We start from the raw sequence: 22,777 nt of genomic DNA on the forward strand, positions 1-22,777 counted from the left end.
GCGTGGGTGAGAAGAGGGTCGGGGAGAATGGGTCGGGGTCGTCGAGGTTAGGTTGTTGGCTTGTGGTAGTGGAGCAGCCCAGCAGCGACAGGGCGACGTTTGGAGCAGGAGCTGAAATGCTGCCAGCAACCGACCGAACACTTTCGTCTCTCGTCTCGTCTCGTCCGAAGAAAGGAAGGCGGAAATGAGATTGAGAAGGAAAAAAAAACCACACAAGGGCGGACCACAGTAGTAATGCAAGGCTATGTGATGCGGGAGGGGGAAAATAGGTAAAACCTAGAAACGTCCTGTCCTGGGCGTCGTATACGTAGTGGTAGTGGTCGCAGTCCAAAGTCCAGCACCAACACCGGCTGGAGAAAAGGAAAAAAGGGGCCGGGTCGAGGATGATCAAAGGAGTGTGGGCGAAGGCGCGGTGGTGGTTTTGTTGTGAGGCGTTCGTCGCTGGCCGTAGGGAGATTTAGTGTGGGCTTGATCGGCTGCACCCAAAAAGATGGGCGAATCCCAGGGCCGGGCTGTACTGTGGGTGCAGATGTGGGTGATGTGAAGGTAAATAAATGGGCAAGAGAATCCAAACCCTCTATCGTTTTTTTTCTTTTTCTCTTGCGTTTTGTTTGTCCGTACCTTAAGCCTTGAGCACGCAGAAAAGGTACCTCGGGAGGAAGAAAGTAAGGCAAGGTATGTATGGGAAGATGAGGTACCTACGTAGGTACGTAGGTAAAAGGTACGGATATGAGTCGCCAAAAGTGAGGTAAGTGGTGTGCACTGTTGCCGTGCCTGCTTCTTGTGTGGTATGGTTTGTGCGGGTGGAAGGTAAGTACCTAAGGCAGTGGAGGGCAGCGAGCGGTAAGGCGAGCAAGACAGAGCGGAGTGAGAGCTGGGCGGGCAAGGAATGGGAGAGCCGAGAGAGGGCGAGAGAGTGAGACTGGGTCAGGTTTCTTACCTAACCTTGGGTATTACCTTCAGGCAGGTACCCAAAGTGCATGGGAGGTTCCTTACGTTACGAAAAGCCAGCACCCAGGCACGCCACACTACGGAAAGTGTAAGGTACCTTCCCGTCCCTTCCTCCTTCGGATACCCAAATTACTCCTCACTGCCGTAAGGCGCTAACACTGGGGATCATCATCTCTATGCACTGTTTGGGTTCTTCAGAGACGCTGGCTTGTGGCGTCCCAGAGGATGACTTCTTTTTTTATTTTGCCCATCTCCTTCCTTCAAGCCTCCCCAGTCTGTCTGCAACGAGGTCGAAAGATACGACGGCTTACCTACGCAGTACGTGATGTACAGATTAAATACCCCCGGCCAATGAGAACGAAGGTGACAACATGTTTGGCCTTCAAGTCATCGGCGTTGGGCTTTGCTGCCCATACCTATTTGTAGGTACCTTATTGAGCCTGCACCTGCATGGTGGCACTTCCGCCCTCTCCCACCTTCCCAGCCCAATTAAGACGGTGAGTCCTCTGTCGTCTGTACCGTGGATGAATACCTGTCAGGCAATCTCTAACGAGGGGAAGTTATCCAAGTAGAACAGCCAGCAGCACCTGGCAGCAGAAGCCGTCTGCCATGCAATGCCTTGCCAGTGGGGCTTTCATTGGGCGTCCCCCCTCTTCTCCCAGCGGAGAACGGGACAAGTCTGTCTCGTTCTCACTGGACATGGAAAGGGAACCCGTGATGATGATGGGGATCCAATGCTATTTACAGTGGAATTGCAATGCTCCTGCCAGGACGAGCGTGTGGATACCATACCTTTGCCCCCATTGGCGCTTCAGCCGAGGAATCAAGTTGACGTCGGTGCACGGTCCACCGCAAAGATGCCCGCGCAGCGGAGAAGTAGGAGGGGCTTCACAGCATTTTTGGGCGCTTGGCTGAGCAGGAACGAGGTCAGGAGCAGACAATCTGACCCGGGACGCGAGAGGTTGCCTTCCTGTCGAAACCTTACCCCCAAAGTTTCTTACATAAGACACCAAGGCACCTTTTCACAGTACAGAACCTTGATTTTCAAGTCCGATGATGACAGTCAACCAATTCCTCAATAAGAGAAAGTCACAACATCAATTAAGCCAGGTTGCCTTTGAGAAAGCTGTGGTAAACATCGCAAGGGGGAAAAAAGCATCCGATCACCTGCAACATCACGTGGATCTGGCTGATCTTCGGCCATCTCCCTCCTTGGGATGATCTCGAAACGGGGCTCCACCAAAATTTGGATATACGAGTTTACTTTAGATAAACGCCGATGCAAGCTTCGGGAAAGATTGATCTAAAGTAACATTGCCGTCGTATGTAATCTGCTGATCCCAACGGGCCTGCTCCACCCATCTAACGACTCATCGTGAGCCTCGGGACGAGACCAGGGACCTCACTCGGTCTCGGAACTTGTTCACCGGCTTCTTCTCACAAGCGTGCTGGTCTTTTGCAACCCCCTTTTACTTATTCAACCTCAGTCAGATCACTTCTGACTGCTACATCAGTCTCTTATGCATCTTGCGTTGTCCGAAAATATGTTTGCATCTTCAGCTGCGTCCTTGCCTCTCATCTTGCCCTGCGTCGTCTTCAGAGAAGACAATTTATGTGATGCCTAGCCAGCCACCTGTAGCTGCAAAATATGCTTGGTCCAGACTGTGGTCTTGCTTACCCGTTGCTTTGCGTCGTCCGATAGTTCGACCGGTGCTACGGTCCGAACAGCTATTAACAAGCTACAGCGACCCATGCGCCGTACAAACGTCTGGTTTTCGGTCATTAGGTGAATAGGTTGGCTCGAGTGATATCGTGGTCTGTGTAGATGAGAATCTACGACTCAGCTTCCCAGCGGGACAGAGGAACATGGGTTGAGCTGACATGGTGATGCAGCTAGGTATCACTTTCGCTTAACTTCATCTGCTAGATGTACCATCTGAGCTTTTTTAAGTAACACTACCTATGACTATAGTCTATCTCGGGCTCTTCGAGAAATGTTATGCCTTGTTCTCTTATGAGCTAAGTGCTCAATTCAGCATCGTTCCATAAGATACGACTCCAGAAGTCCCGGTGCCAAGTATCGTGATGTACTCATTGAACATCTGCGCTATCTATGCCCTTCTGACGGTTTTCAGAGTGGCATTCTTTGCCACAGTCATATCAAACTCTTTATTTTAGAGTATGAGCTTGATCTGCCCCATTATTGCCTAGTTCCGCATTTCCTTGTGGACAGACCTGGCGGTTTGCTGTCAAATGTGTCAAGGCACGACTCACTCAAGAGGTACGCTGCCCCTGGAATGAGACCATCGCAAATGCCTTCTATGGTCATCATGTTCGGGACCCTCGTAGTTGAGGGACCAATTGTGGCCATTTTCAATCTCTTTAACATGACGAGCTGATTCTATTCATGTTGCTGCAACTTGCTCCCTAGGATGGATGATCTTGAAAAGGCGAGATGACCAGAGTTGAAATGGCCTCATCGGCCGAGTGGGTTTCCGCAAGGAAGTGAGAACTAATTTCACCCCTTCTCACCACCCTAATTGTACAGTGAGTCTATCATCTAACATGACTGATTTGACGTAGTCGGTCATTCGGCGTGAGTTTGACACATTTCGTTCGGTGAGAGACGTCCTAAGCCGAAGGCAAAGGGCTCCAACTACTTCCAACCCGATATCTCTTGAAGCATTTTGTGAATATTCCAGCGCACACAGGATAATTGAGAGAGGGAAAGAGGCTGATATCCACCATCGAAGCTTTCGGGTACCGTGTTGACCATGCAGCGAACTCAACGTGGCATAGTCTCGTAAACACACCATCCTCGCCCCTGGAAGCAGAGCGCTTGTCCCGGAGATACAGAGAGTGAAGATAGACGAGGTAGACCCAACTTGAATATGTTTAGTTACGGAACTACACTAACTGAAAGTCCCACATCAATGCTTTTCGATCAACCGACTATATAATTGCTAATTGACGCGTTTATTACTCGCGCGCGTAGACATCTTGCCGACTGGTTATCCCGTGCTGGAGCTACGACCGCACACACGTCCGACTTCACCCCAGCGTTGCAACAACTCATCAACACAACGAGCCCAAGTCCTCTCCAACGCTCTCAAGTAAAGTACCCCCACCTCACAGTTTCGAAGGCCTTGATGCCCATCAATCTGGTGATTTTCGTAACCCATCATCACCAAGTGGAGTACACCGATAAGGACCCTCCCAAATCAAACCATCTCATACGCCACCCCTATCTTCGCCACCAAAGACTCTATCGTACTCAAAAGCACACTCAGCAACACGGCTCTAGCGTCCTTTGTACTAGACACTATTTTCCTGCTTTGCTGAGCAAGAGTTGCGGCATACTCTCATCCTGATCAATCCCAACTCAAACGTGAGACCATTTCCCTTCCAATACCAAACAATCCCAAAGTAACCCCGCCCCCACTTCGTTCGCTTCCATCCATCCACCTCTCAACTGACAACCTTGCCACCCAGTTTCCCATGAATATGAACGACACAGAAGGTCTCGCGATCGCAATCGAGGAAGCCAAGACCGGCGCCTCAGAGGGTGGCGTCCCGGTACGTTAAAACTCATCACCATCCGGGGAAAACGTACGACCCCTAACCCGACCCCAGATCGGAGCCGCCCTCGTCTCCGCAGACGGCAAGCTCCTCGGCCGCGGCCACAACCGCCGCGTCCAGATGGGCTCGGCTATTCACCATGTAAGTCAAACAAGTCTTCCGATGAAACCCCCCTTCCCCCAATCACAAATCGTATCAAAAACTCAAACGGCTTTGGATACTAGGGCGAAACCGACGCCCTCTTCAACTCAGGACGTCTGCCCGGAAAGGCATACAAGGGCAGCACAATGTACACGACTCTTTCCCCCTGCGACATGTGTGAGTCTCCCTCCCCTCTCTTCCCCTTTGAATGCTGAACCCGGTTCTCAACCTCTTCCACCAGGCACCGGAGCCTGTCTGCTCTATGGCATCTCTCGCGTCGTCATCGGCGAGAACAAGACCTTCCTCGGCGGCGAGGAGTACCTCAAGCAGCGCGGCGTGGAAGTCATCGTCGTCGATAGCGCAGAATGCAAGGCTCTCATGGACAAGTTTATTGCTGAAAAGCCTGAAGTCTGGTAAGGAAGATGCCCGTCCCCTGCCAACCGGACGGCACATCTTGCCATTAAAGCACCTCGAGAGAAAAATACTGACCAAGCCAGGAACGAGGATATTGGGGAGGAATGAAGTAAATAGCCAAAGGTGGACAACGTATGTATAGGTAGTGAGCGTTTGACAACGTATCACGCATTATGTTGGCTACCAGAGCCTTGAGCTACAGCTTTACTCGAGAACTTGCTTTATTCAACACTAGGACATCTAGCAACCGCCCTTGGCACAAGGAACTCATCCCGTTCTGCCAGCCTCCCCGGTGCAGCCAGTTGCTATCACAAGACAACGTGTCTGTACCTTGACACAAGTTTTTCTTTCGCGCTTGAACGAAATGCATAATCTACACTAGCGGGGCGGGAGTTTCCGCTCTCCGGCCCTGGACTTCAACCATTCCTTATACCTCATACCATCTTCCAAAACTCCCCAAAGTCGCAAAATGAAAGAAACATGCCGTAGTCTCTCAAGAGAGCAAGTTGCGTAGAGAAGGACTAGTGCTCGCTCCCGCGGGTCGAGGCGGCTCGTTGGAAGGGCGCATGCCGGGTGTCCTCAGCGGACCTCCGGCATCATGAGCTGGGGGACTTCCGTATGGTGAACGCTGCGGAAGAAGTCCCTGAGCGAACGCATCGGGGCCTCTAGGCTGAGGCCCGCCATTTGGTAGGCCGTGAGGTGATCCGTGAGGAGGTTGCCGATAAGGATGCACATAGGGCGGTGCGTGTGGACCATGGGATCCATGAGACATGGGCCCCGCCATCAGCGGCGAAGGCGGCATTCCGTGATGCACAGGCTGGCCGATATGTCCATTGGGACCGGATGGTGGTGTAGGGGCCATCGACATTGGAATCATTGGCGGAGGACGTAGGTTAGCCAACGGCTGGAAAATAGGACGCTGTGGTGGCGATCCATGACGTGGAGGTGGGCGACTGTTCCACTCGTATCTTGGTGCCGGAGGAGGGCCATAGGGACCCGGAGCTTGGTGAGGAGCTGGAGCCGGGTTTGGCGGCGGTGGTGCGGCAGCAGCCTGAACTGGCGGCGGCACGGGCACAGGCACAGGCGCTGGATGCGGAGCTGCAGGCTGGGAGGCAGACGGCTGTGGAGGAGGTGCCGGAGCAACCCAGGCATATGAAGAGAGGCTTCGAGCTCTGGCCTCTGCGCCGGTCGTTGGTGGGCTCCTCAAGGGCGGAGGAGGTGCTGCGAGAGCGTGATGTGCGGGGACAACCGGTAAAGGTGGAGGTGGTACCAACCTCGCAGCAGCCTCGATGACTGGAGATGGTTCTTTGGGTGCATGGGGAACCGGCTTCCTCTTCAATTTGCGGCACTTGTGACACTGGAACTTTCTCTGCTCGACAAACTTCTGAGCCTCTGAGCCAAGGCTTCCGTAGTGACCATTGGTGAGTTCCCGCTCATCGGAGTTTTCAATGGGCCACCACTTGAGAGCGACGTCGATGCCACAGGTAATGCATATCTTCTCCCCTGCTTGGTGAGTGCTCGGGGTTTCGCTGTTCACACTCTGAGAAACAACGTTAGAAGGTGCAGTGGTGGTTGATGCTCGCCGAGTGCTTGGCGTCACAGGAACACCTCCCATCTTCGCAGCATTCGTCATCAGGTTGGCCTTTCTGACTGTGCCAGTCAAGGTGAGATCTGCCTGCTTGTAGCTCTGTACATAGTACTGTAGAGCAGTGAGGCCATCCTCGTCAACAATGTCGTGCATCTGATGAATAACGCTCTTTGTTGGAACGTGCTCCTTGCACCACACTGTGGCGGACATGACACCAGTTTCGCCATTAATGGTGACGAGATTGAACTGGTCACGACGAGACCCCTTTACAGGGGTGATGTCAAAGCCGAGGAGATAACCCTTTTGGCGAGCGCATTCAACATGAACTGGGAATAGCGATTAGTAGGCATCCAAGAAGTTGAATGAGCAGTACTTACGAGGGTCTCGGCAGTAATGGCAAGTAATGCAAGCACCACCTTTGTGGTTGCAGGCCAAGCAAACCTCATCGTACCTGGCACGAGGGATAGAAGGAATGCCCTCAGATGGACTCAATGCCTTAGCATTGCCAAACTTGACCTCAGGTGTCCAAACAGCACAGGTGACATGGACCCAGTTGTTGTCTGCGGTCCGTTTCAAAGGCTCCCTGGGGTTGACTGGGCGATTGGCATCCTCCTGCTTTTTCTTGTAGTAGTCGGCAGCCTTTTGTGCCTGCTCTCGTTCCATTCTCTCGCGCTCCTTTTCCTTCTCTGATTTCTTCTTGGAAGTAGAGATCTTAGGCTGCTCAACGAAGTCATGCTCAGTATGCTCAATCGGGCACAAGACACACTTGTATTGCTATCCAGAAGTCAGCATATGAAACGAGATTAGTCAAGGGCGGTAAACCACTTACGATCGAAACCTGTGGGCTCTTGTCATTGGCGCACATATCGCAGGTCCACTTGCCAGGGTGCCTGTTGTCGACAACTCCATAACAGTTGCGGTGGACTGTCAGTCTGCATTCCTTACACGATAGATGCTGATCTCCCAAGGGCTCCAACTGGTTGCAAATTCCGCAAGGCATAGTCTTGGGCTTCGGGATTTCTGGAACTGGTGGAGGCGCTGGTTTCTCTTTCTCGACCGCCTTTTCCTTCTTCTTCGGTGGAGCGGCAGCAGGAGCTGAGTCTGAGGCGAGCGACTCTGAGTCTCTCTCTGGGGCTGATCCTTTGAGCTTCTTCCGCGGAGGTTCGCTCGAAGGTGCCGCTGAAACTGCCACAACCGGCTCTGGAGCGATGGCCGGCGGAGGGGTGTTCCAGTAAGTATGCATTTCCTTAGCTGCCTCAAGCTCTTTGAGGAGTTCCTCGTCCTGTCTTTTCTTCCAGGCTCGACCACCTGCTTGAGCGATCTTTTTGGCGACCTCATCCATTTCTTCCCATTGAATGCCGTAGCGCCGCCAGAGCTCCGCGCATCTGCGACAAAGAGCATTGATGTACTGGCCTTTGTCCTTGGTGGAATTCTTGCCCTCGCTGACAGGTGTTCCCGATGCATTGGGAGCTCGCCTCCATTGCCTGGAATATTTGGTGTGGCAGAACTTGCACACGAAGCTCTTCTTCTTGCTTGCCGCCTTGTCGCAATCGAATGCAGAGTCGTCTGCATCATCGGCGATATCGTCCTGCAACTTGCTTGCAGCAACCTCTGCCTTCTTGGCTTCCTTCTTGCTTTTTCTGTTCTGGAAATTTCCCCAGATCTGTTTGCCTTGCGGGGTCTTCTTCCAGTTGTAGTAATATCGTACAATCTCTCCAGGCGAAAGAGTCTTGACGTGTCGCTTGACGAGATAAAGCTCGGATCCGTACTTGCTGACACCTTCCTCGAACCTCTTCTGTTCCGTGGCCGTCAGATCGGGTTCCTTGAAAGTCGCCTTGTTCACTTCCGAGAGCGCCTTCAGTGCGCGATCTTCATCATAGTCACTGCTGTAGTACTTTGCCACAGCAATATCGTGGAAGTTGGTCGAGTTTTTTGCCAGACCAAACTTGGCCGTCAACTCTTCCGCCTTTTTCATGTACCGGTCGAGCTTGGCTTCCCACCCAGTATTCTTCTCAGTTGCTGGGGGAGGCAACCAGATGCGTGTAGCTGTGGCGTTCGGGTCGTCAGGGTCGTCGTCTTCTCCTCTCGCCACATAACCCGCAGGTTCATCTTGAACCCACTTAGGACGCTTCTCACGTCGAATCTTCTCAGCCTCCAGAGCGGCAAGCGCTTCTTTCGATAGCCCGGGCCCTTTCTTCCCTGTCCTCTTGAACTCCAGAGGCTTTTGATACTGTACAGGCTGGCCGGGCCAAGGAAGCACGGGCGCTTGATGTTTGGGACCTATGCGAGTGCTAGCGCGGGGGTAAATTCGGTCATCGTAATCGAGGGCATCTTCGGGCCTGCAATGCATTCCAAGGTAGCGCCAAGGCCACAGGCTGGCTTGGTAGATTTGCTCTGCAGTGCCCGTACGATGGGCGTCGTCGTCCTCAGCAGGACTCGTCCGTTCGGTGTCGATTTGCATCTCATCATCATCGTCGTCGTACAAGTCCTCATCATCAGCATCGCCTGCATTTTCCTTGAGACTGTTCGGGTTGGGAGTATGCCGAGCCTCCAATTTCCGTTCCTGCGCACGACTACAAGCAGCGCAGGACCAAGCGAAGCCTCTGGAGGGTTTCTTGAGCAGGGGCGGCCTGACACAGTTCATGTGGTATGTCTTCTTACACACAGCACAGTCGACCGAGTCATTGCTGTAATGCTGTTAGTGACCCCAACTCTCCATGAGACTGCTGCGTGGGCGGACTAACCTTGCACAGTAGCCGCTGCATCGCTTGCAGGACTTCACCGCACTAGTGAACTCTTTTCCGCGGCCCTGCTCCACAATAACGAATTTCCAGCGTTCGTCTAGCACTTTCTTCACCCTCTCAGGCACGTTCACAATTGTCGACGTAGGGATCAGATCGTAATTTTTCTGGATGTAGCGGTCGTACAATTTTTCGTACCAGAAATTGTCTGAAATTTTTCGGTATTCGTCCATATTGGGAATTTCCGCCTTGTGCAGGATGTGGCACTTACCACGCAAGGCTGTCAAAGGACTGATATCGGAATGCATCGTCGCAAACACTAGTCGGGTGTCATTGACCTTCTTGCCGATATCCTTGGGTCGGTAGAACCAATTGATGCGAAGTGCATCCACCGGCTTTTTGCTGTTATTCTGCATGTGGAGAAACTCCATGATGCGACCCAGGTAATATGGCTCGCCCGGAGGCTCACACACGAGATAGACATTGTCTGTGAATCTAGATCAGCGAACAATCCTCTCCAGGAAGAAGGAGTAAAAAAATTAAGACGAGGCGTAAGGATGATGAGTGAGGGTACGTGAAGGTGCGTGTGTGGTTTGTTGCTGTCTTACCATTGGGTGCTAGTACGGTACCGTCATCCGCCACCAACTTTCCATCTCTGGGGACTGCACCGGAGTTCTCGAAACTGAGCATGTTCGTCTCTGCGTAAGAGCTAGCGTAAGGACCCGACGCCGTTTTTCGTGATGCCCCTGTGCTGGCGCCAGACGACGAGGCCGTCGCAGAAGCATGAGCCTGAGAAGTCGCAGCTGCGGCGTGTAAAGCAGCCTTGCGCTTTTTTGAGGGTTGCGTCGAGTTTGTCGAAGCCGGTGTTTGCGTGGTCGGGGTGGAATTTGCTGGCTGCACGTCCTTTGCTCCGTTCTGAGGGACGGTCGACTTTGTGTCGTCAGATGGCAGGGCCTTGCGGGTTGAGCCGTTGGGTCGCGCGTTCTCCTGGATGGACGCGGCCGACACGTTACTGTGACGCGCCGATTTCTTGGACTCTTGATCCTTCTTCTCTGGGGCGTAATCATACATGTCGACATCGAGATCCTTGTCCTCGGCGTAGTTTGGGCGCGATGAGCCAGTGCGGTTTCGTGACCGCGTCCCATAAGGGTTTGCAGCTTCAAAGGCGGCAGCGTCCTTTGAAGACTGGTCCAAGCCCATGGCAGATGACTTGGTCGTGGGTTGAGCGTTGCGAAGGGCGGCGTCCAGCTCAGTCTGATGTAATTTCTGGGCGGCAGATGTTGATTTGGATGTCGACGCGCCCGAAGTGGCAGGCTGCGTGGAATCCGAGGCGTCTTGTGCAGACGGTGTGGCGCTGGCAGATTGGTCGTCAGAACTGCTGGCGGTTTGGTTTTTCTGTGCCATGATGGCGGTGGCTAGCTGCGCGTTGGCGGGAGGTGAGATGAAATATGTCGGGGCCCTTCCCGCGGGTGACGAGATGCAAGAGGGCCGACAGGGTGAAGTTCGTCTGCAAGGCGGCGGAGGCTCCGATCCATAGGCTGAGCCAGATGGGACCCGACGTCGACTTATCCGGTGAGGCAGGCGGCCGTGAGCCAGACGCAACCCATGAGATGGAGATGGATATGTGTGAGTGACCGTGTCGAGGTGTGGAAGAACGGTATATGTAGAAGGCTTGGAGCTCTATCGACCAGAAAAGAAAGTCGCGGGGGGAAGGCGCGTGGAGGTAGTGACGCGGGTGAGTGTGGAATTTGGATTATGAATGTGGGAGAAGTAGAGATGTGCGTCTGGGTTTGAGCGTGGTGGGCGGTGGTGGTGGTGATGGGTGAGGTGAGGTGAAGTGAAGTGAGTGAGGTGTGGTGGTGTAGATGAATGAGAATGTGAGTGTGAGAGACGAGACGATGGAAAAGCAAAGGGCGAGTGAGAAGCTGGGACCCCAGTAGGTAGGAAACCGACGAGGAAGGTTCGACGGATCCGCGCGACCAGGGAGAATGGAAGCAATGGAGCCAGCTGGAGAGCCGAAATCGAGCGTGTTTGTGAAGGTGGTCAAGATGGGCCAGGGAGGAAGTGATGTGGAAAGGAAGGAAGGTGACGGGAAGAAGAAGATGGGTCCAGGTCCAGACAAGCGGAAGGCAAAATGGTAAGAAACGTCGAAGAAGGTCGACCGACCCCGTACCTGCCTTTTGTTCTGAGGTGTGTAGGTGTACGGTGTACCTTTCATTGCAGCGCCGGCATGGCACCAAGTCCCGTCCGGTCCAGGTCCATGTCCATGTCCAGGACCAGCAACCACAGCAGAGTAAAGCAAAGCAAAGCAAAAGCACCACGCACCGACGAACCTGCACCTGATCCGTCTTTACCTCATCCACTTGCCTACCGATAGATTGGCCTACCTGCTCTTCCCACCTTAACCTGGCTTTGCGACTTGCCTTGTCTTGCCTCATCCATAAATCTGGGCTGCCGCTACGGAGACCGACTGCTACGATGGATGGCTCCCACTGCCGCAACGCAATGAAGTCGGGTGGGTATGTAGCTCTCCCCAGCTAATCTATGGCAAGGTACTCACACACACGGGGCAAGGGCCCAGGGACTTTGATGGGACAAGTAGTATTAATATGGGAGAATGGGGGGAGGGAGAGAGAGTGCGTGTGTGGGCGCCATATGGAAATCTGGAAATGTACGGATACGTACCTGCGTACCGACAGACCAATGCTAAGGTAAGCTAAAGTACATAATGCCTCTCCAGTCCCGTCTGGGCCAGCAGGGCGGCAGCGGGAGCAGGAAAGAAGCAACAGCAGCAACAGAAGCAGGAGAGAGAAAGCAGCAGCGGCAGGCCCCCCTCGCTCTTCTTTTTTTTTCTCTTGCGGATGGATGGGGCTGCGTGGGAGGTGAGAAGTATCGATCTGCTGCAGGTCGGGGAATGCTACTCACGGCTACACACAAAGTACGCGCAACTCTGGGTATCGATACGTCTCCACGACCTGCATGATACAGATGGATCCACTCTGTACCTCTGTACCCGCTCCCGCAGTCATCACTCTCGCACCAAAGACCGGGCAAGGGCCCGGCGACCTCACACCTCACCACAGGCTTGCCAACGCCGCAGAATCCAACCGCACGCCCCCGTCCATCTCACCACCCGTTGCCTTCTATCAGATCGTCACCGTACTTTTGCTGCGGTTTTTGCTCTTCGTTCAGTTTCTTCAATCGGTCCCAAGGGTCTAGCCCCGAACTCAGTCAAAGCAAGTCATAGTTTTACTCATTCGCGTCCGCAGAGGTGCGCGCGAGTGTATGTGCGTGACGGAGGGAGGGAAAAGAGACGACAGATTCCATCGATTGAGTGCGGCACCTTCAAGGTAAGGTTGTCAAGGAAATATCCCACAAGAGGAGAAAGAGACACAGAAACAGATGGGGAGTGGGAAAGAAAGCGAAAGTGTGAGTGGACGATGCCCAAGACCTGCATGAGGCGACGTCTGTCCCTCCGCACGCGCGCCCTCTTTCTCTGTCTCTGTCTCTCTCTCTCTCGCGCGCGCGCGCTCTCTCTCTCTCTCTTCCTATGGTCTCCGTCGTCTCCTGTCCCTGTCTAACTACACTAGCAAAATAGCCATGTCTCTGTCTCTCCGTGTCCCGCTCACTCGCTCGCTCGCTTGGTAGCTAAGGTATTGACGTACCTTGGCTGGTACCCGTTCTCCGTGCATACGCTAGGTACCCTGCCTTCATCGGACATCAGATACCTTGCCCCGACCACATCTCTTGCTATCCGACTTGCCGAATCAATTCTGGATAAATTATATCTCGCACCTTGTGCCATCAAATCGCGCCAGCAATTTGGCCTCATCGGATGCGAGCTATCAGTCTCTTCAATTTGCTTCGCTCGCGATCAAGTCGAGTTAACGACGTTGACGTTCAGAGAGCCTGCCGGCCGGGGCTAGCTGGCTCGTTGGGTCTGGGTATGGGTCGGGGTTCTACGCACACAGTACTTGGCATGGAAGTACGAGTACTTTGGCAGACACGCAGCGCAGCGCGGCACGAGGCGACTGCCTGGGCATTTCATGGCAAGGTGCGAGAAAGTCACTTTTGGCTGTCTTTTTTTTTCACCACACAATTGTTACCTAGCAGGACCATGTCCATCCTGTCTGTCCCTCCATCTCGCCATCTGTTTTGGCACTTTCCCTGCAGTTTTGACATCGCCCGCCTTTCCTAGCCAACTAGTTCTCCTTCCTGCTTTCCTCCTTCACTTTCATTCCCAATCGCGCCTGCCTTTGAATCTGGTCAAGGTATCGACAGTCTTTCCTCTTCAACTCTTATGTCACATCACTCAGTTTACGTCTCAAACGATGTCCGGCATTATCCAGTCAAATCTTGATCAGCGTCTTGATCGTCTTGACCCGAAGAGCCACCGCGATATCTTTCCTGCTCCTCATCCGGTGACAAAGAGCACAGCAAAGGAATGCAGGTGCGAAGGCCCTCATAGGGACTGACAACATTGACTATCGCAGTCGCCGCGCCTCCTCTGCCTCAATTGTTGCTTGCTGATTGAAGGCTGCTGCTTATGTTCAACAGGCTAACGACTCGCCTACTTCTTCCTTCGATGCCCTTCCTAGGTTCGTTGCACCCCCGGCTTGTCCAACCCTGTGGAAACGAAGGGCTCCCTACCACGTAGGGATGTGCCCACGAGATGTCGTCCATACCCCCGTCATCATCCATGTGTGTCGGTTCCATTTCCATCCCACCTCCTGGGATACTCAGTGGCTCTTGGCCGCCCACCCCAATATCAAATCAACAGCACCTCCTGCTCTCGCCGTCTAGCGCCTGGGTTTTCCCTCTCTTTCGCCTTCCCTCAATCAAATAGGCGCCTTTTCAACCGAGCCTGTTTCTGCTTTCCTAGCCAACTATGTCTGTATTCGCATATTGCTCCAGGCTGGCCGATCGACGCCCTACATTAGATGGCTGTCTTCTCCACAAAATGGTGGCCGCATGAGGTGGTCACTTCTGGCTCAACTTGACCTGCACACCAACCGGATGGGACGGTGCCTCATTAATGACACCCAACTTCATACGTATGCTGTCTTCCCTTGGTACTCTTTTTCTTACCCCCCCATTATCCAATTTTCTTCCCCTTTCCAATCAGTCATAGCATGACTTCGGACAACAGACCGACCGTATTGATCCGCCATTCCCTACTACGATTTTCGCACTGAGCTTGGTTATGTGCATCAAAGCCCTGTCAAACTTATATGCACGACATGGGGTAACAAATTCCGGAGGTTATCACGGCAACGCTTCCAATGTCCCCTGCTGTCGGTATTGAGCACCCTTCCTTTGCCACCCTCACCCTTTTCCTTAATCTGAACCTCACCTCTCGGCGGATTATCCCATCGTGTACCAGTTCGCCTGGCATGCAATCTGGGTTTTTGTCAATTACCAGCCCCAGCACTGGTTGTAAACCCAGCCAAGTCGAGACACAGCTGATGCTTCTGATGGATGCAGTTCCACATCGTCAATATCTTCCTAATAATCACTATTCTGCGGAATCAAACGACATGGATTTTTGCACGTGAGCTGTGCGGATACTGCACGTTGTTGGTGGCAGATCAGCCTTGGGCCTCGACCATGTTTGCATCGGTCTTTAGCTTCTTGGGAAACCTACACTCTGAGTTACCGTCTGACACTGTAACGTTCTCATATGAAATGGCGGGTCGCCCAAGCCACGCGACCAAGTTTCCCGTCTGAGAATCAATGAGAGGTAAAGAGCGACAGTTTCAATCAGCAGAGCGAGAGCTGCATCGACAGAGCAGTCAGATGCCGACCGTTGCCCGCCCAGCTTCCGAGGCAAGGCGCGCGCACCACCACACAGAGCACTTGAGGACTACAGATGAGATCGAGGCACACTGGGTCCCGCTCCCGCATTCCCGGGACTTGTTCTGAGGCGAGTGCAATATCCTATTGACGTTTCTGGCGACCGTCCGGTTTGAAGACACATCAGCGCAAACAATACTACGATGTGTTTCAAAGTTCAAACCACAAGCCAGCTCGACCCATTCCCTCCTGGCACGGAGACTCAGCGCGCTGAGGTTTAAGGCGTCGTGGAGAGACAGGTAAGGTACGTAGTACATGGTCATGTATCCCAACGGATACGTACCGACTTGGACGTCGGAGTGGAGCCGCAAGGGACCGCTGGCAGACGACTAAGAGGTACGTATCTTTCCTCCACCATTCCAGGAGTTGCGGCACTACCTTACCTAAGACAACTCGAACGTACCTTATCCCAACGATGATGGGAGACCTGGAGGAACCTTTCTCTCTCGTTCTCTCACCTCCAAGACGCTTGTTTTGAAGGTTTTACACAATCGGTGTCAGGACCTTCAAGTCAGTTTTATTTGAAGAGGGAAACAAAAGGGCACTACTTGCTTTTGTCTCTAGCAGAGATACTGCGGAGTGAAGTTGGTGCTTTCACAGCTTGGGCCACGACCGCGCCGCAAGCCATCGGCGGCAGCGACCGCATCGCGCGAAACAAACGGGGGGCCAGCCTCGGCGAGCGCGACTAATGAGGTGAGGAGTTCTCCGTGGTGTGCAATCGACAACGGGTGTGTACACCCACAAGGCGTACAAGCAGCTGCTTCCAATCTAAGCCTGGATTGTGCAGCCCTGGAGCCGAACGACGAATGGGCCACGTCTTTCTTCTTATGAGCCAAAAATCCATTTACCCCCTTTGTCGCCATCGAATGCTCTCTCTCTGGCAATGGGGATATCCTGCCATTCCATTTGCCGGGTTTCTCAGCAATGTCCACGATATCGAATCCCACCCTTAGCTACGTGTGGCTACCTTGGTCGGAAATACAAGCAGTTCGTTCACGAGTCAATCGAGCGCCTACATTTCAGCATCGCGCGCAGCTTTCCACGATTGCTCTCAAGGGGACATATAAGATGAAAAGGATTGAAACGACCAAAATCGTGATGGCTGTCCGGAATGCTTCTGTCGACTGGATATTATTTGGACGCAATGGCTTTCGCGATCGGTGGTGAAGCCCACTAGCGGCAGACGGGGGACGTCAGAAAAACCAGATAAGATTGACCGCGTTTGTCGGTTGGTCCGGCACGCCGCACAAGAGAGGGAAAAAAGGAAGGGCACCACATGCCACATGTTGCCAGGGGCCGATCGCTGACCAGCAACAAGCGCATTCCCGGCCATTTCCAATCACTCCTAATCTACCGGCTTCCAAGTTATGCGCTGCCTTGAACCCCGACTCGTTTCATCGAATGGAACCCAAGGTCAATACTGCGTATGCAACTTAGGCAGTGGGAGAGCGCGACATTTTTATCCTGAAGATCCGACTTTCACTTAAATGTCAGCGGTAACGCACCAAGGCACACGAGGCAATCGCTCACCCGGTCGGACCAATGACCATATGCCCTGCGCCGAGTCATCGACGCCCCGACTGGAATTGACAATATTGGACCTCGAACCTGGCTGGGCCTGTGCCGGAATTAGTCCCTACGCAGCATATGTCTGCCCTCGAATCTGGTGCTCCGAGCGTGACATGCACAAGGTATGTTCCAGCTGATGTACTGCTACTGGCTCTACAGGTGCAACTGGCTGTATCGATGTGGGAAAAGGTATAAGATGAAGGCCAAGACGTGGGATAGGCTTGACCGAGGTGACAATTTTCGATGCAGTCATTGAGCTGCCAGTACATAGAGTCAGGCTTTAGCTCGCTGTATCCATCAGGTTGACGAATAGCCTCACTCTACGTCGGCGACAGTGTTGGTCATCGAAGGAGGGGAGCCGTTCTGGCTGACCATCTTCGTCATTGGGAGATGGGGTCGTGATCACTGGTGGTGGCAGGCCATGACGGAGCGTTAAGGGATATGTGGGGCCAAATTGAGGATCCCTGTATTGTGACAGGGTCTTGCTCCTCACCAAAGCTAGGCATTGGGGAGCCAATACTTTCCATTCCCTTACCTTACCTTACTGTGTATAATCCTTACCGTATGGTTCCAATGCTCCAATACCACTTGCTCTGGAACCTGGATCATCCTTCGCCCACACGAATTTGTTCTGCGGTGTAGTTTGGGTTCCTGATGGCTGCTGCTGGCCACCTGTCCGGTGCCTCTTACAAAGGAACCGGACCCCCTTGCCCCCAACGCGCGCTGAGAGGCTGACCTGTCCCGCCCTGCCCTTTGTCTTTTTCGACTGCGGGTTCTTGTCTTCCATTGCCAATGGTCGTTAAACGGAGACTACCTATCTAGACTTCTACCCTCCGCACCCCCGATCCCATCCCGTCCAGTCTCTTACAGCTCAGACAAGCCCCCCCCCCCCCCGGGGGCCAAGCGAACTTGGTCTCCCCTCAAAATCTAATCATCACTTGGGGCAGCCCGTAGCCCCCATCGGCTCAAGGTTATCTAGTCCAGTCCCTGACTGCCTACCTTAGTCGGCCCCGATTCCAACAGATTTCTGCAACAGCGATGGAAGGTCAGTGCCACGTCTGATCTATGGAGTAAGGTAGGTAGTCAGCCACGCAGGTCACCAGTGGTACTCCACCAGACTGGGTGTGAGAAGTGTGGCTCGGCCTCAAGTGGGGGCGGTCTGACCGGTGCGCCTAGAGTACGTATTTGCGACCCCGTCGACCGGCCGATTCCAGAAGCTCGACTTTCACCTGGTGGTTAAATTTCGGGCGGCACATGAGGTAATACCTGCCACACCGACCGTCTTCCGTCACGGTGCTAATGCTAAGGTAACCAAACCACATCCTCCAACACATGATTTCGCGTGGCCCAGCAGAAGCGGGTCATCCCTGCTGCTGCCTTCCACACGTTCTGCAGGACGCGCTTTCCCCAATTTTTAGCAACAAGCGTTGCATCACCAACAGGAAGTAGCTGCCTGCCGATGCAGCCCCATGCACAACAACATTCAAGTCTGATGCTGGGACCCGTTCCATTTCACTTCTCTGCTCGTCCTTTTGCTGCCTTGGCTTTTGCATCTAACTGCAAATTTGGATTTGCCCTGTTTCAATGGACTGCATTTTGACGTTTGGTGACATCTTGCTTCACAATGGCCACTAATAACAGCATCTGGCACAAAACATCCGTCGAGGTTGCCGAGGAGCAAGGCCGGAGATATCACGCCGTGACAACCACAATTGCTGGGCAGAAACGACCTCGTGCTGAGTCTGCCCATCCCACTGCGCCGAAACCAACAATCTTGCCCAGTCACACCTCGCTAGTGCAGAGAGCATCAAGTTTACCACCTGGGCCCCCGAAGCTTGTCGCGAGCCCGATCATCTCATTGAGCCCGGCGGCTACTCAAGGTCCATCTGAATACACACAGCGAAGAGAGCTCCAGCCCACGCCTTCGTCGTCTTCGGATCCCTTACTCGCTCTTGCCCATCCGTATTATGGACTTCCACGTTCCTTGGTCCGGAACTTCTACAGCCTGGGTATCAAAATAATGTATCCATGGCAAAAAGCATGCCTTCGCGGACCGGGGCTTCTCGCTGGCGAAAGAAACCTCGTTTATAGTGCTCCGACCGGAGGTGGAAAGTCTCTCGTGGCTGACGGCAAGTTCGTCCATCATTCTGGCTGACACAGGACTGACTAGACGACAGTTTTGATGCTGAAGAGGGTGCTCGAGGAAAAGAACGCCAAGGTCCTTTTGGTTCTACCCTATGTCGCCCTTGTACAGGAAAAGGTCCGTTGGCTTCGAAACATCGTCCAGGGCGTAATGAAACCAAAAGATGAGATTGACGACGAAAAACGCATCTGGAGGCAGCGAGCAGATGAAGACACGATCAGGGTCATTGGGTTCTTTGGGGGAAGCAAGATTAAGCCAACTTGGTCCGACTTTGACATTGGCGTGTGTACCATAGAGAAGGTGGGAAGCATACGGCCGACGCCTTGGATTCAGCTAACTTTGACCCGACAGGCCAACGCACTTGTCAATACGGCGATAGATGATTGCACCATTAAACATTTAAAGTCAGTTGTCCTTGACGAACTTCACATGATCGACGATGACCATCGCGGGTATCTGATGGAATTAATGGGCACAAAGTTGCTCACCCTGCCTCAACCGGTGCAAATCATCGGCATGAGCGCTACCATGTCTGTGGGTGCGATCTTGCTGCAGATTTTCAGCCACGGCACATTCTGACACGACATCTTAGAACATCAGTCTCTTGGCTACGTGGCTGGGAGCTCATTCGTATGAAACGCGCTATCGTCCAGTGCCGATCGAAGAACACCTCGTTTACGAAGGCAACATATACCCAGCGACAACGACAAGCGAGCTGCTGAAGACGGCCAAGAACCTTAATACAGCCACTCAAAAGACGGGATCAAGAGCCACAAGACGCATAGAACCTTCCGGTCACAAGGAATTCCAAGATCCCGTACTCAACGCTGTTGTTTCACTTGCTAGCGAGACTGCTAAGGCTGGCTACGGAGCCTTGGTCTTCGCCAGCAGTCGTTACGGCTGTGAAGCAGACGCCCGTTGGATTGCCAAAGTCATGCCTGCTCTAGACGAGCTCGAATCTGGTCTAGTTGAGAAGAGGACTGAACTCATGGCCGAGTTGCGTAGTCTCGGAACAGGTATCGATCCTGTTCTGGAAGAGACGGTACCCATGGGCGTTGCATTTCACCGTCAGTCCAACCACGAAACTTTGACAAGCTTAAGAACTAACATAATCATATTCAGATGTCAGTTTACATTAGACGCCGTGTCATCGAATCAGTAGCTAAATGTTGCAGGCGGGTCTTACCACGGAAGAACGAGACATCATCGCCAATGCATACGATGCTGGGACACTCAAAGTGTGTGTAGCAACATGTAGCTTAGCAGCTGGCATAAACCTGTAAGTCCAGTGGTGTGGCACAATCGTGGGTTGATTTGCTGACAGCTTTGAGGCCGGCACGACGAGTAATTCTTCACAATGCTCGTATGGGAAGAGATTTTGTAGGGCCATCGATGCTCAGACAGATGCGTGGACGGGCCGGTCGCAAGGGAAAGGACGAAGTCGGAGAAACCTACCTGTGCTGCCGAAAGGACGATCTTGAGCAGGTTGTCGACTTGATGCACGCTGAGATACCGCAAATCACAAGCGGGTTGATGACGGACAGAAAGCGAATACAAAGGTCAGAGACTCGGCATAAACGCGCAGTAGTATCCATCGTGCTAACAGTACTCAGAGCACTTTTGGAAGTCATTGCCATACGGTTAGCAACAAGCCGAGATGCGCTGGACGAGTACATAACAAAGACTTTGCTAAGCCACTCTGGGCCTCTGGAGTCCCTCCAAGACTGCGTCGAGGTCAGCCTCAGAAACCTGACGAACATGGGCTTTGTGTCCGTAGACGACTGCGAGAACTACCAACCGACAAAACTTGGGAGGGCCATTGTAGCTTCTGCATTGGATCCTGAAGATGGTGTCTTCATCCACAAGGAACTGGAAAGGGCGCTTCAAGCATTTGTTATGGACGGAGAGATGCATATCCTTTACACTTTCACACCCGTCCAGGACTCTGGCATCAACATCAACTGGCAAGTCTTCAGGAACGAGATGGACAATATGGATGAAAGTGGACATAGAGTTCTCGGTTTCCTTGGGCTCAAGCGTGCTGTAATCAACCGGCTGTAGGCACCCCTCGCGCCTTTTTTTTATGTCGCTAACCGTGATCAGAGCGCAGGGTAGTGCACTCAAAGAAACGACTGCTGAGGAGAAAGAAGTAGTTCGTGTACACCGTCGGTTTTACATGGCCTTTCAATTACGAGACCTGTGTAACGAGATGCCCATTCACGTTGTGGCGCGAAAGTACGATGTGCCGCGAGGTGCCGTTCAAACCCTATCCCAAACTTGCAATGGGTTTGCGGCTGGAATGATCAAATTCTGCGAATACATGGATTGGGGGTAAGTCGAACTACTCGCCACACGGTTAGTAGATCAATCGCTAATCGCATCGGCCAGCGTTATGTCTGCTGCATTAGATCACTTTTCGGACCGTTTAAGAGCTGGGGCAAAAGCCGACTTGCTGGCCTTGGCAAAGATCACTTTTGTGAAGAGTCGGACAGCGTAAGTTGCGCGACCGGGGAATGCGTCGGAATATCGTCTAACTTTGTGGAACAGAAGAGTCTTTTGGGAGAACGGTTTTCGCAGCATTGCGGCCATCGCAAATGCTGATCCCAACGAGCTCCTACCAATTCTGATGCAGGTAAGCAGGCGACGGAACTCTTGATTGATAACAAACTCATCGTTTGACAGGCTCAACCAAGTAAATTGCGCATCAAGGAGCAGGAAAGTATCAAATACGAAGGAAAACTCATGGCCAAGGCCAGGGTCATCTCGGATTCGGCCAACCGACTGTGGCGTAAGTCAAACCGAGAGACATATCGGCGCCGTTGGTGGACTGTAAGTCGGGCTAGCACAGCAGCTGACTATACTTGCGTACAGGTATTCAAATGCAACAGGAAGTCTATGAGGAAGAATGACCAACATGTCGGAGGTTGTTGGCAACGGTTGGAGCGGCCTAGAGCACGCTCTTTACTGGCAGCTTGGTAGCACCGCGGCCGTTACGAAGCTGGTACATCGTACCCGGGCATTTGGCTATGGTGCTCATAGGCTCTGTTTACTACCTCCCGCAATAGATGCGCATGCATGCCGCCGCACATCCGCCAATAATTGGTGACGAAGATGCCTAACCTGCATTGCATCGGATGGTGGCCCCTCCCACCGCATTCGCAGGGCCGGATATTAACGCGAAGTGCGTGTGATAGAGGGCCGCTCCCACCGCTACTCTGGGCCCCCGTGGCTTCTCAGTGGTCTGACTAGCCGCGATTTTGGAACAAAGCCGTAGACCGACAGCAACCAACACGAAAAAAAGGTGCAACGGTGTAAGACAACCAAACGCAACTCAGGTTCATCACATGGCACCCGCAGTACGGTGCTGCATTTGCCTGCGTCCCGTTCCGGAGGTGCGCATAGGTCCAGACAAGTACCCACACCAAGACTGACCTGGGTCCTAGACACCCACGGCGACGGATTGCATAGGAAGCAGACCGAGGTGGGTGGCATTCCTGGGAATGTTCGCTAGAGAAATAGAGCCACAACCGATCGACCTAGGAATGGCAAACCCAGCGCAAATCCCGGGTGGCACCTGACATGCAATCGATTCTTCTATGCGACAACACAACCGTTCATGCGCGAGTTACACAGCAGGGGAGACGGGAAAAGCAAAGAATCTGACTCTGTCCCGAAAGGGTTTTGTCCGGCGGACCTCTAGTGACCGAGGTGCGCCTCGCCATAGGTAGTTGGCGGTCGCGCCCAGAAGGCTCGCGACCAACAAAGGTCTGACAGCCACCGCCCACCGAGCCACCCACC

At 53.1% G+C, this 22,777-nt stretch overlaps 5 protein-coding genes across 5 annotated transcripts; 3 read left to right on the plus strand and 2 right to left on the minus strand.

Annotated features, from left to right (window-relative positions):
* Window positions 1–4,455: 4,455 nt before the first annotated feature.
* CPAR01_02788 (cytidine and deoxycytidylate deaminase zinc-binding region) lies at window positions 4,456–5,193 on the plus strand (the record flags this gene model as incomplete). Its single annotated transcript, XM_060487075.1, has 5 exons — window positions 4,456–4,527; window positions 4,585–4,671; window positions 4,755–4,848; window positions 4,913–5,084; window positions 5,169–5,193. The coding sequence occupies 5 exons, from the start codon at window positions 4,456–4,458 to the stop codon at window positions 5,191–5,193; spliced, it is 450 nt and encodes a 149-aa protein (XP_060354403.1).
* A 385-nt stretch (window positions 5,194–5,578) lies between these two features.
* Window positions 5,579–10,818, minus strand: CPAR01_02789 (BAH domain-containing protein; the record flags this gene model as incomplete). The annotated part of the gene is made up of 5 exons (XM_060487076.1): window positions 5,579–6,999; window positions 7,051–7,447; window positions 7,503–9,360; window positions 9,418–9,901; window positions 10,023–10,818. The coding sequence occupies 5 exons, from the start codon at window positions 10,816–10,818 to the stop codon at window positions 5,579–5,581; spliced, it is 4,956 nt and encodes a 1,651-aa protein (XP_060354404.1).
* A 349-nt stretch (window positions 10,819–11,167) lies between these two features.
* Window positions 11,168–11,632, minus strand: CPAR01_02790 (uncharacterized protein; the record flags this gene model as incomplete). The annotated part of the gene is made up of 1 exon (XM_060487077.1): window positions 11,168–11,632. The coding sequence occupies one exon, from the start codon at window positions 11,630–11,632 to the stop codon at window positions 11,168–11,170; it is 465 nt and encodes a 154-aa protein (XP_060354405.1).
* A 451-nt stretch (window positions 11,633–12,083) lies between these two features.
* CPAR01_02791 (uncharacterized protein) lies at window positions 12,084–12,995 on the plus strand (the record flags this gene model as incomplete). Its single annotated transcript, XM_060487078.1, has 2 exons — window positions 12,084–12,125; window positions 12,321–12,995. 2 exons carry the CDS (start codon window positions 12,084–12,086, stop codon window positions 12,993–12,995), a joined length of 717 nt encoding a protein of 238 aa, XP_060354406.1.
* Window positions 12,996–18,460: 5,465 nt separating this feature from the next.
* On the plus strand, window positions 18,461–21,888 carry CPAR01_02792 (DEAD/DEAH box helicase; the record flags this gene model as incomplete). The annotated part of the gene is made up of 12 exons (XM_060487079.1): window positions 18,461–18,815; window positions 19,014–19,279; window positions 19,331–19,513; window positions 19,572–20,021; window positions 20,155–20,219; window positions 20,269–20,538; window positions 20,593–21,036; window positions 21,083–21,310; window positions 21,368–21,472; window positions 21,527–21,611; window positions 21,662–21,767; window positions 21,851–21,888. The coding sequence occupies 12 exons, from the start codon at window positions 18,461–18,463 to the stop codon at window positions 21,886–21,888; spliced, it is 2,595 nt and encodes an 864-aa protein (XP_060354407.1).
* Between the last annotated feature and the right edge of the window lie 889 nt (window positions 21,889–22,777).

Source organism: Colletotrichum paranaense, assembly GCF_030867605.1.
Source record: "Colletotrichum paranaense strain IMI 384185 chromosome Unknown Scaffold_2.1, whole genome shotgun sequence".
Classification (NCBI taxonomy): domain Eukaryota; kingdom Fungi; phylum Ascomycota; class Sordariomycetes; order Glomerellales; family Glomerellaceae; genus Colletotrichum; species Colletotrichum paranaense.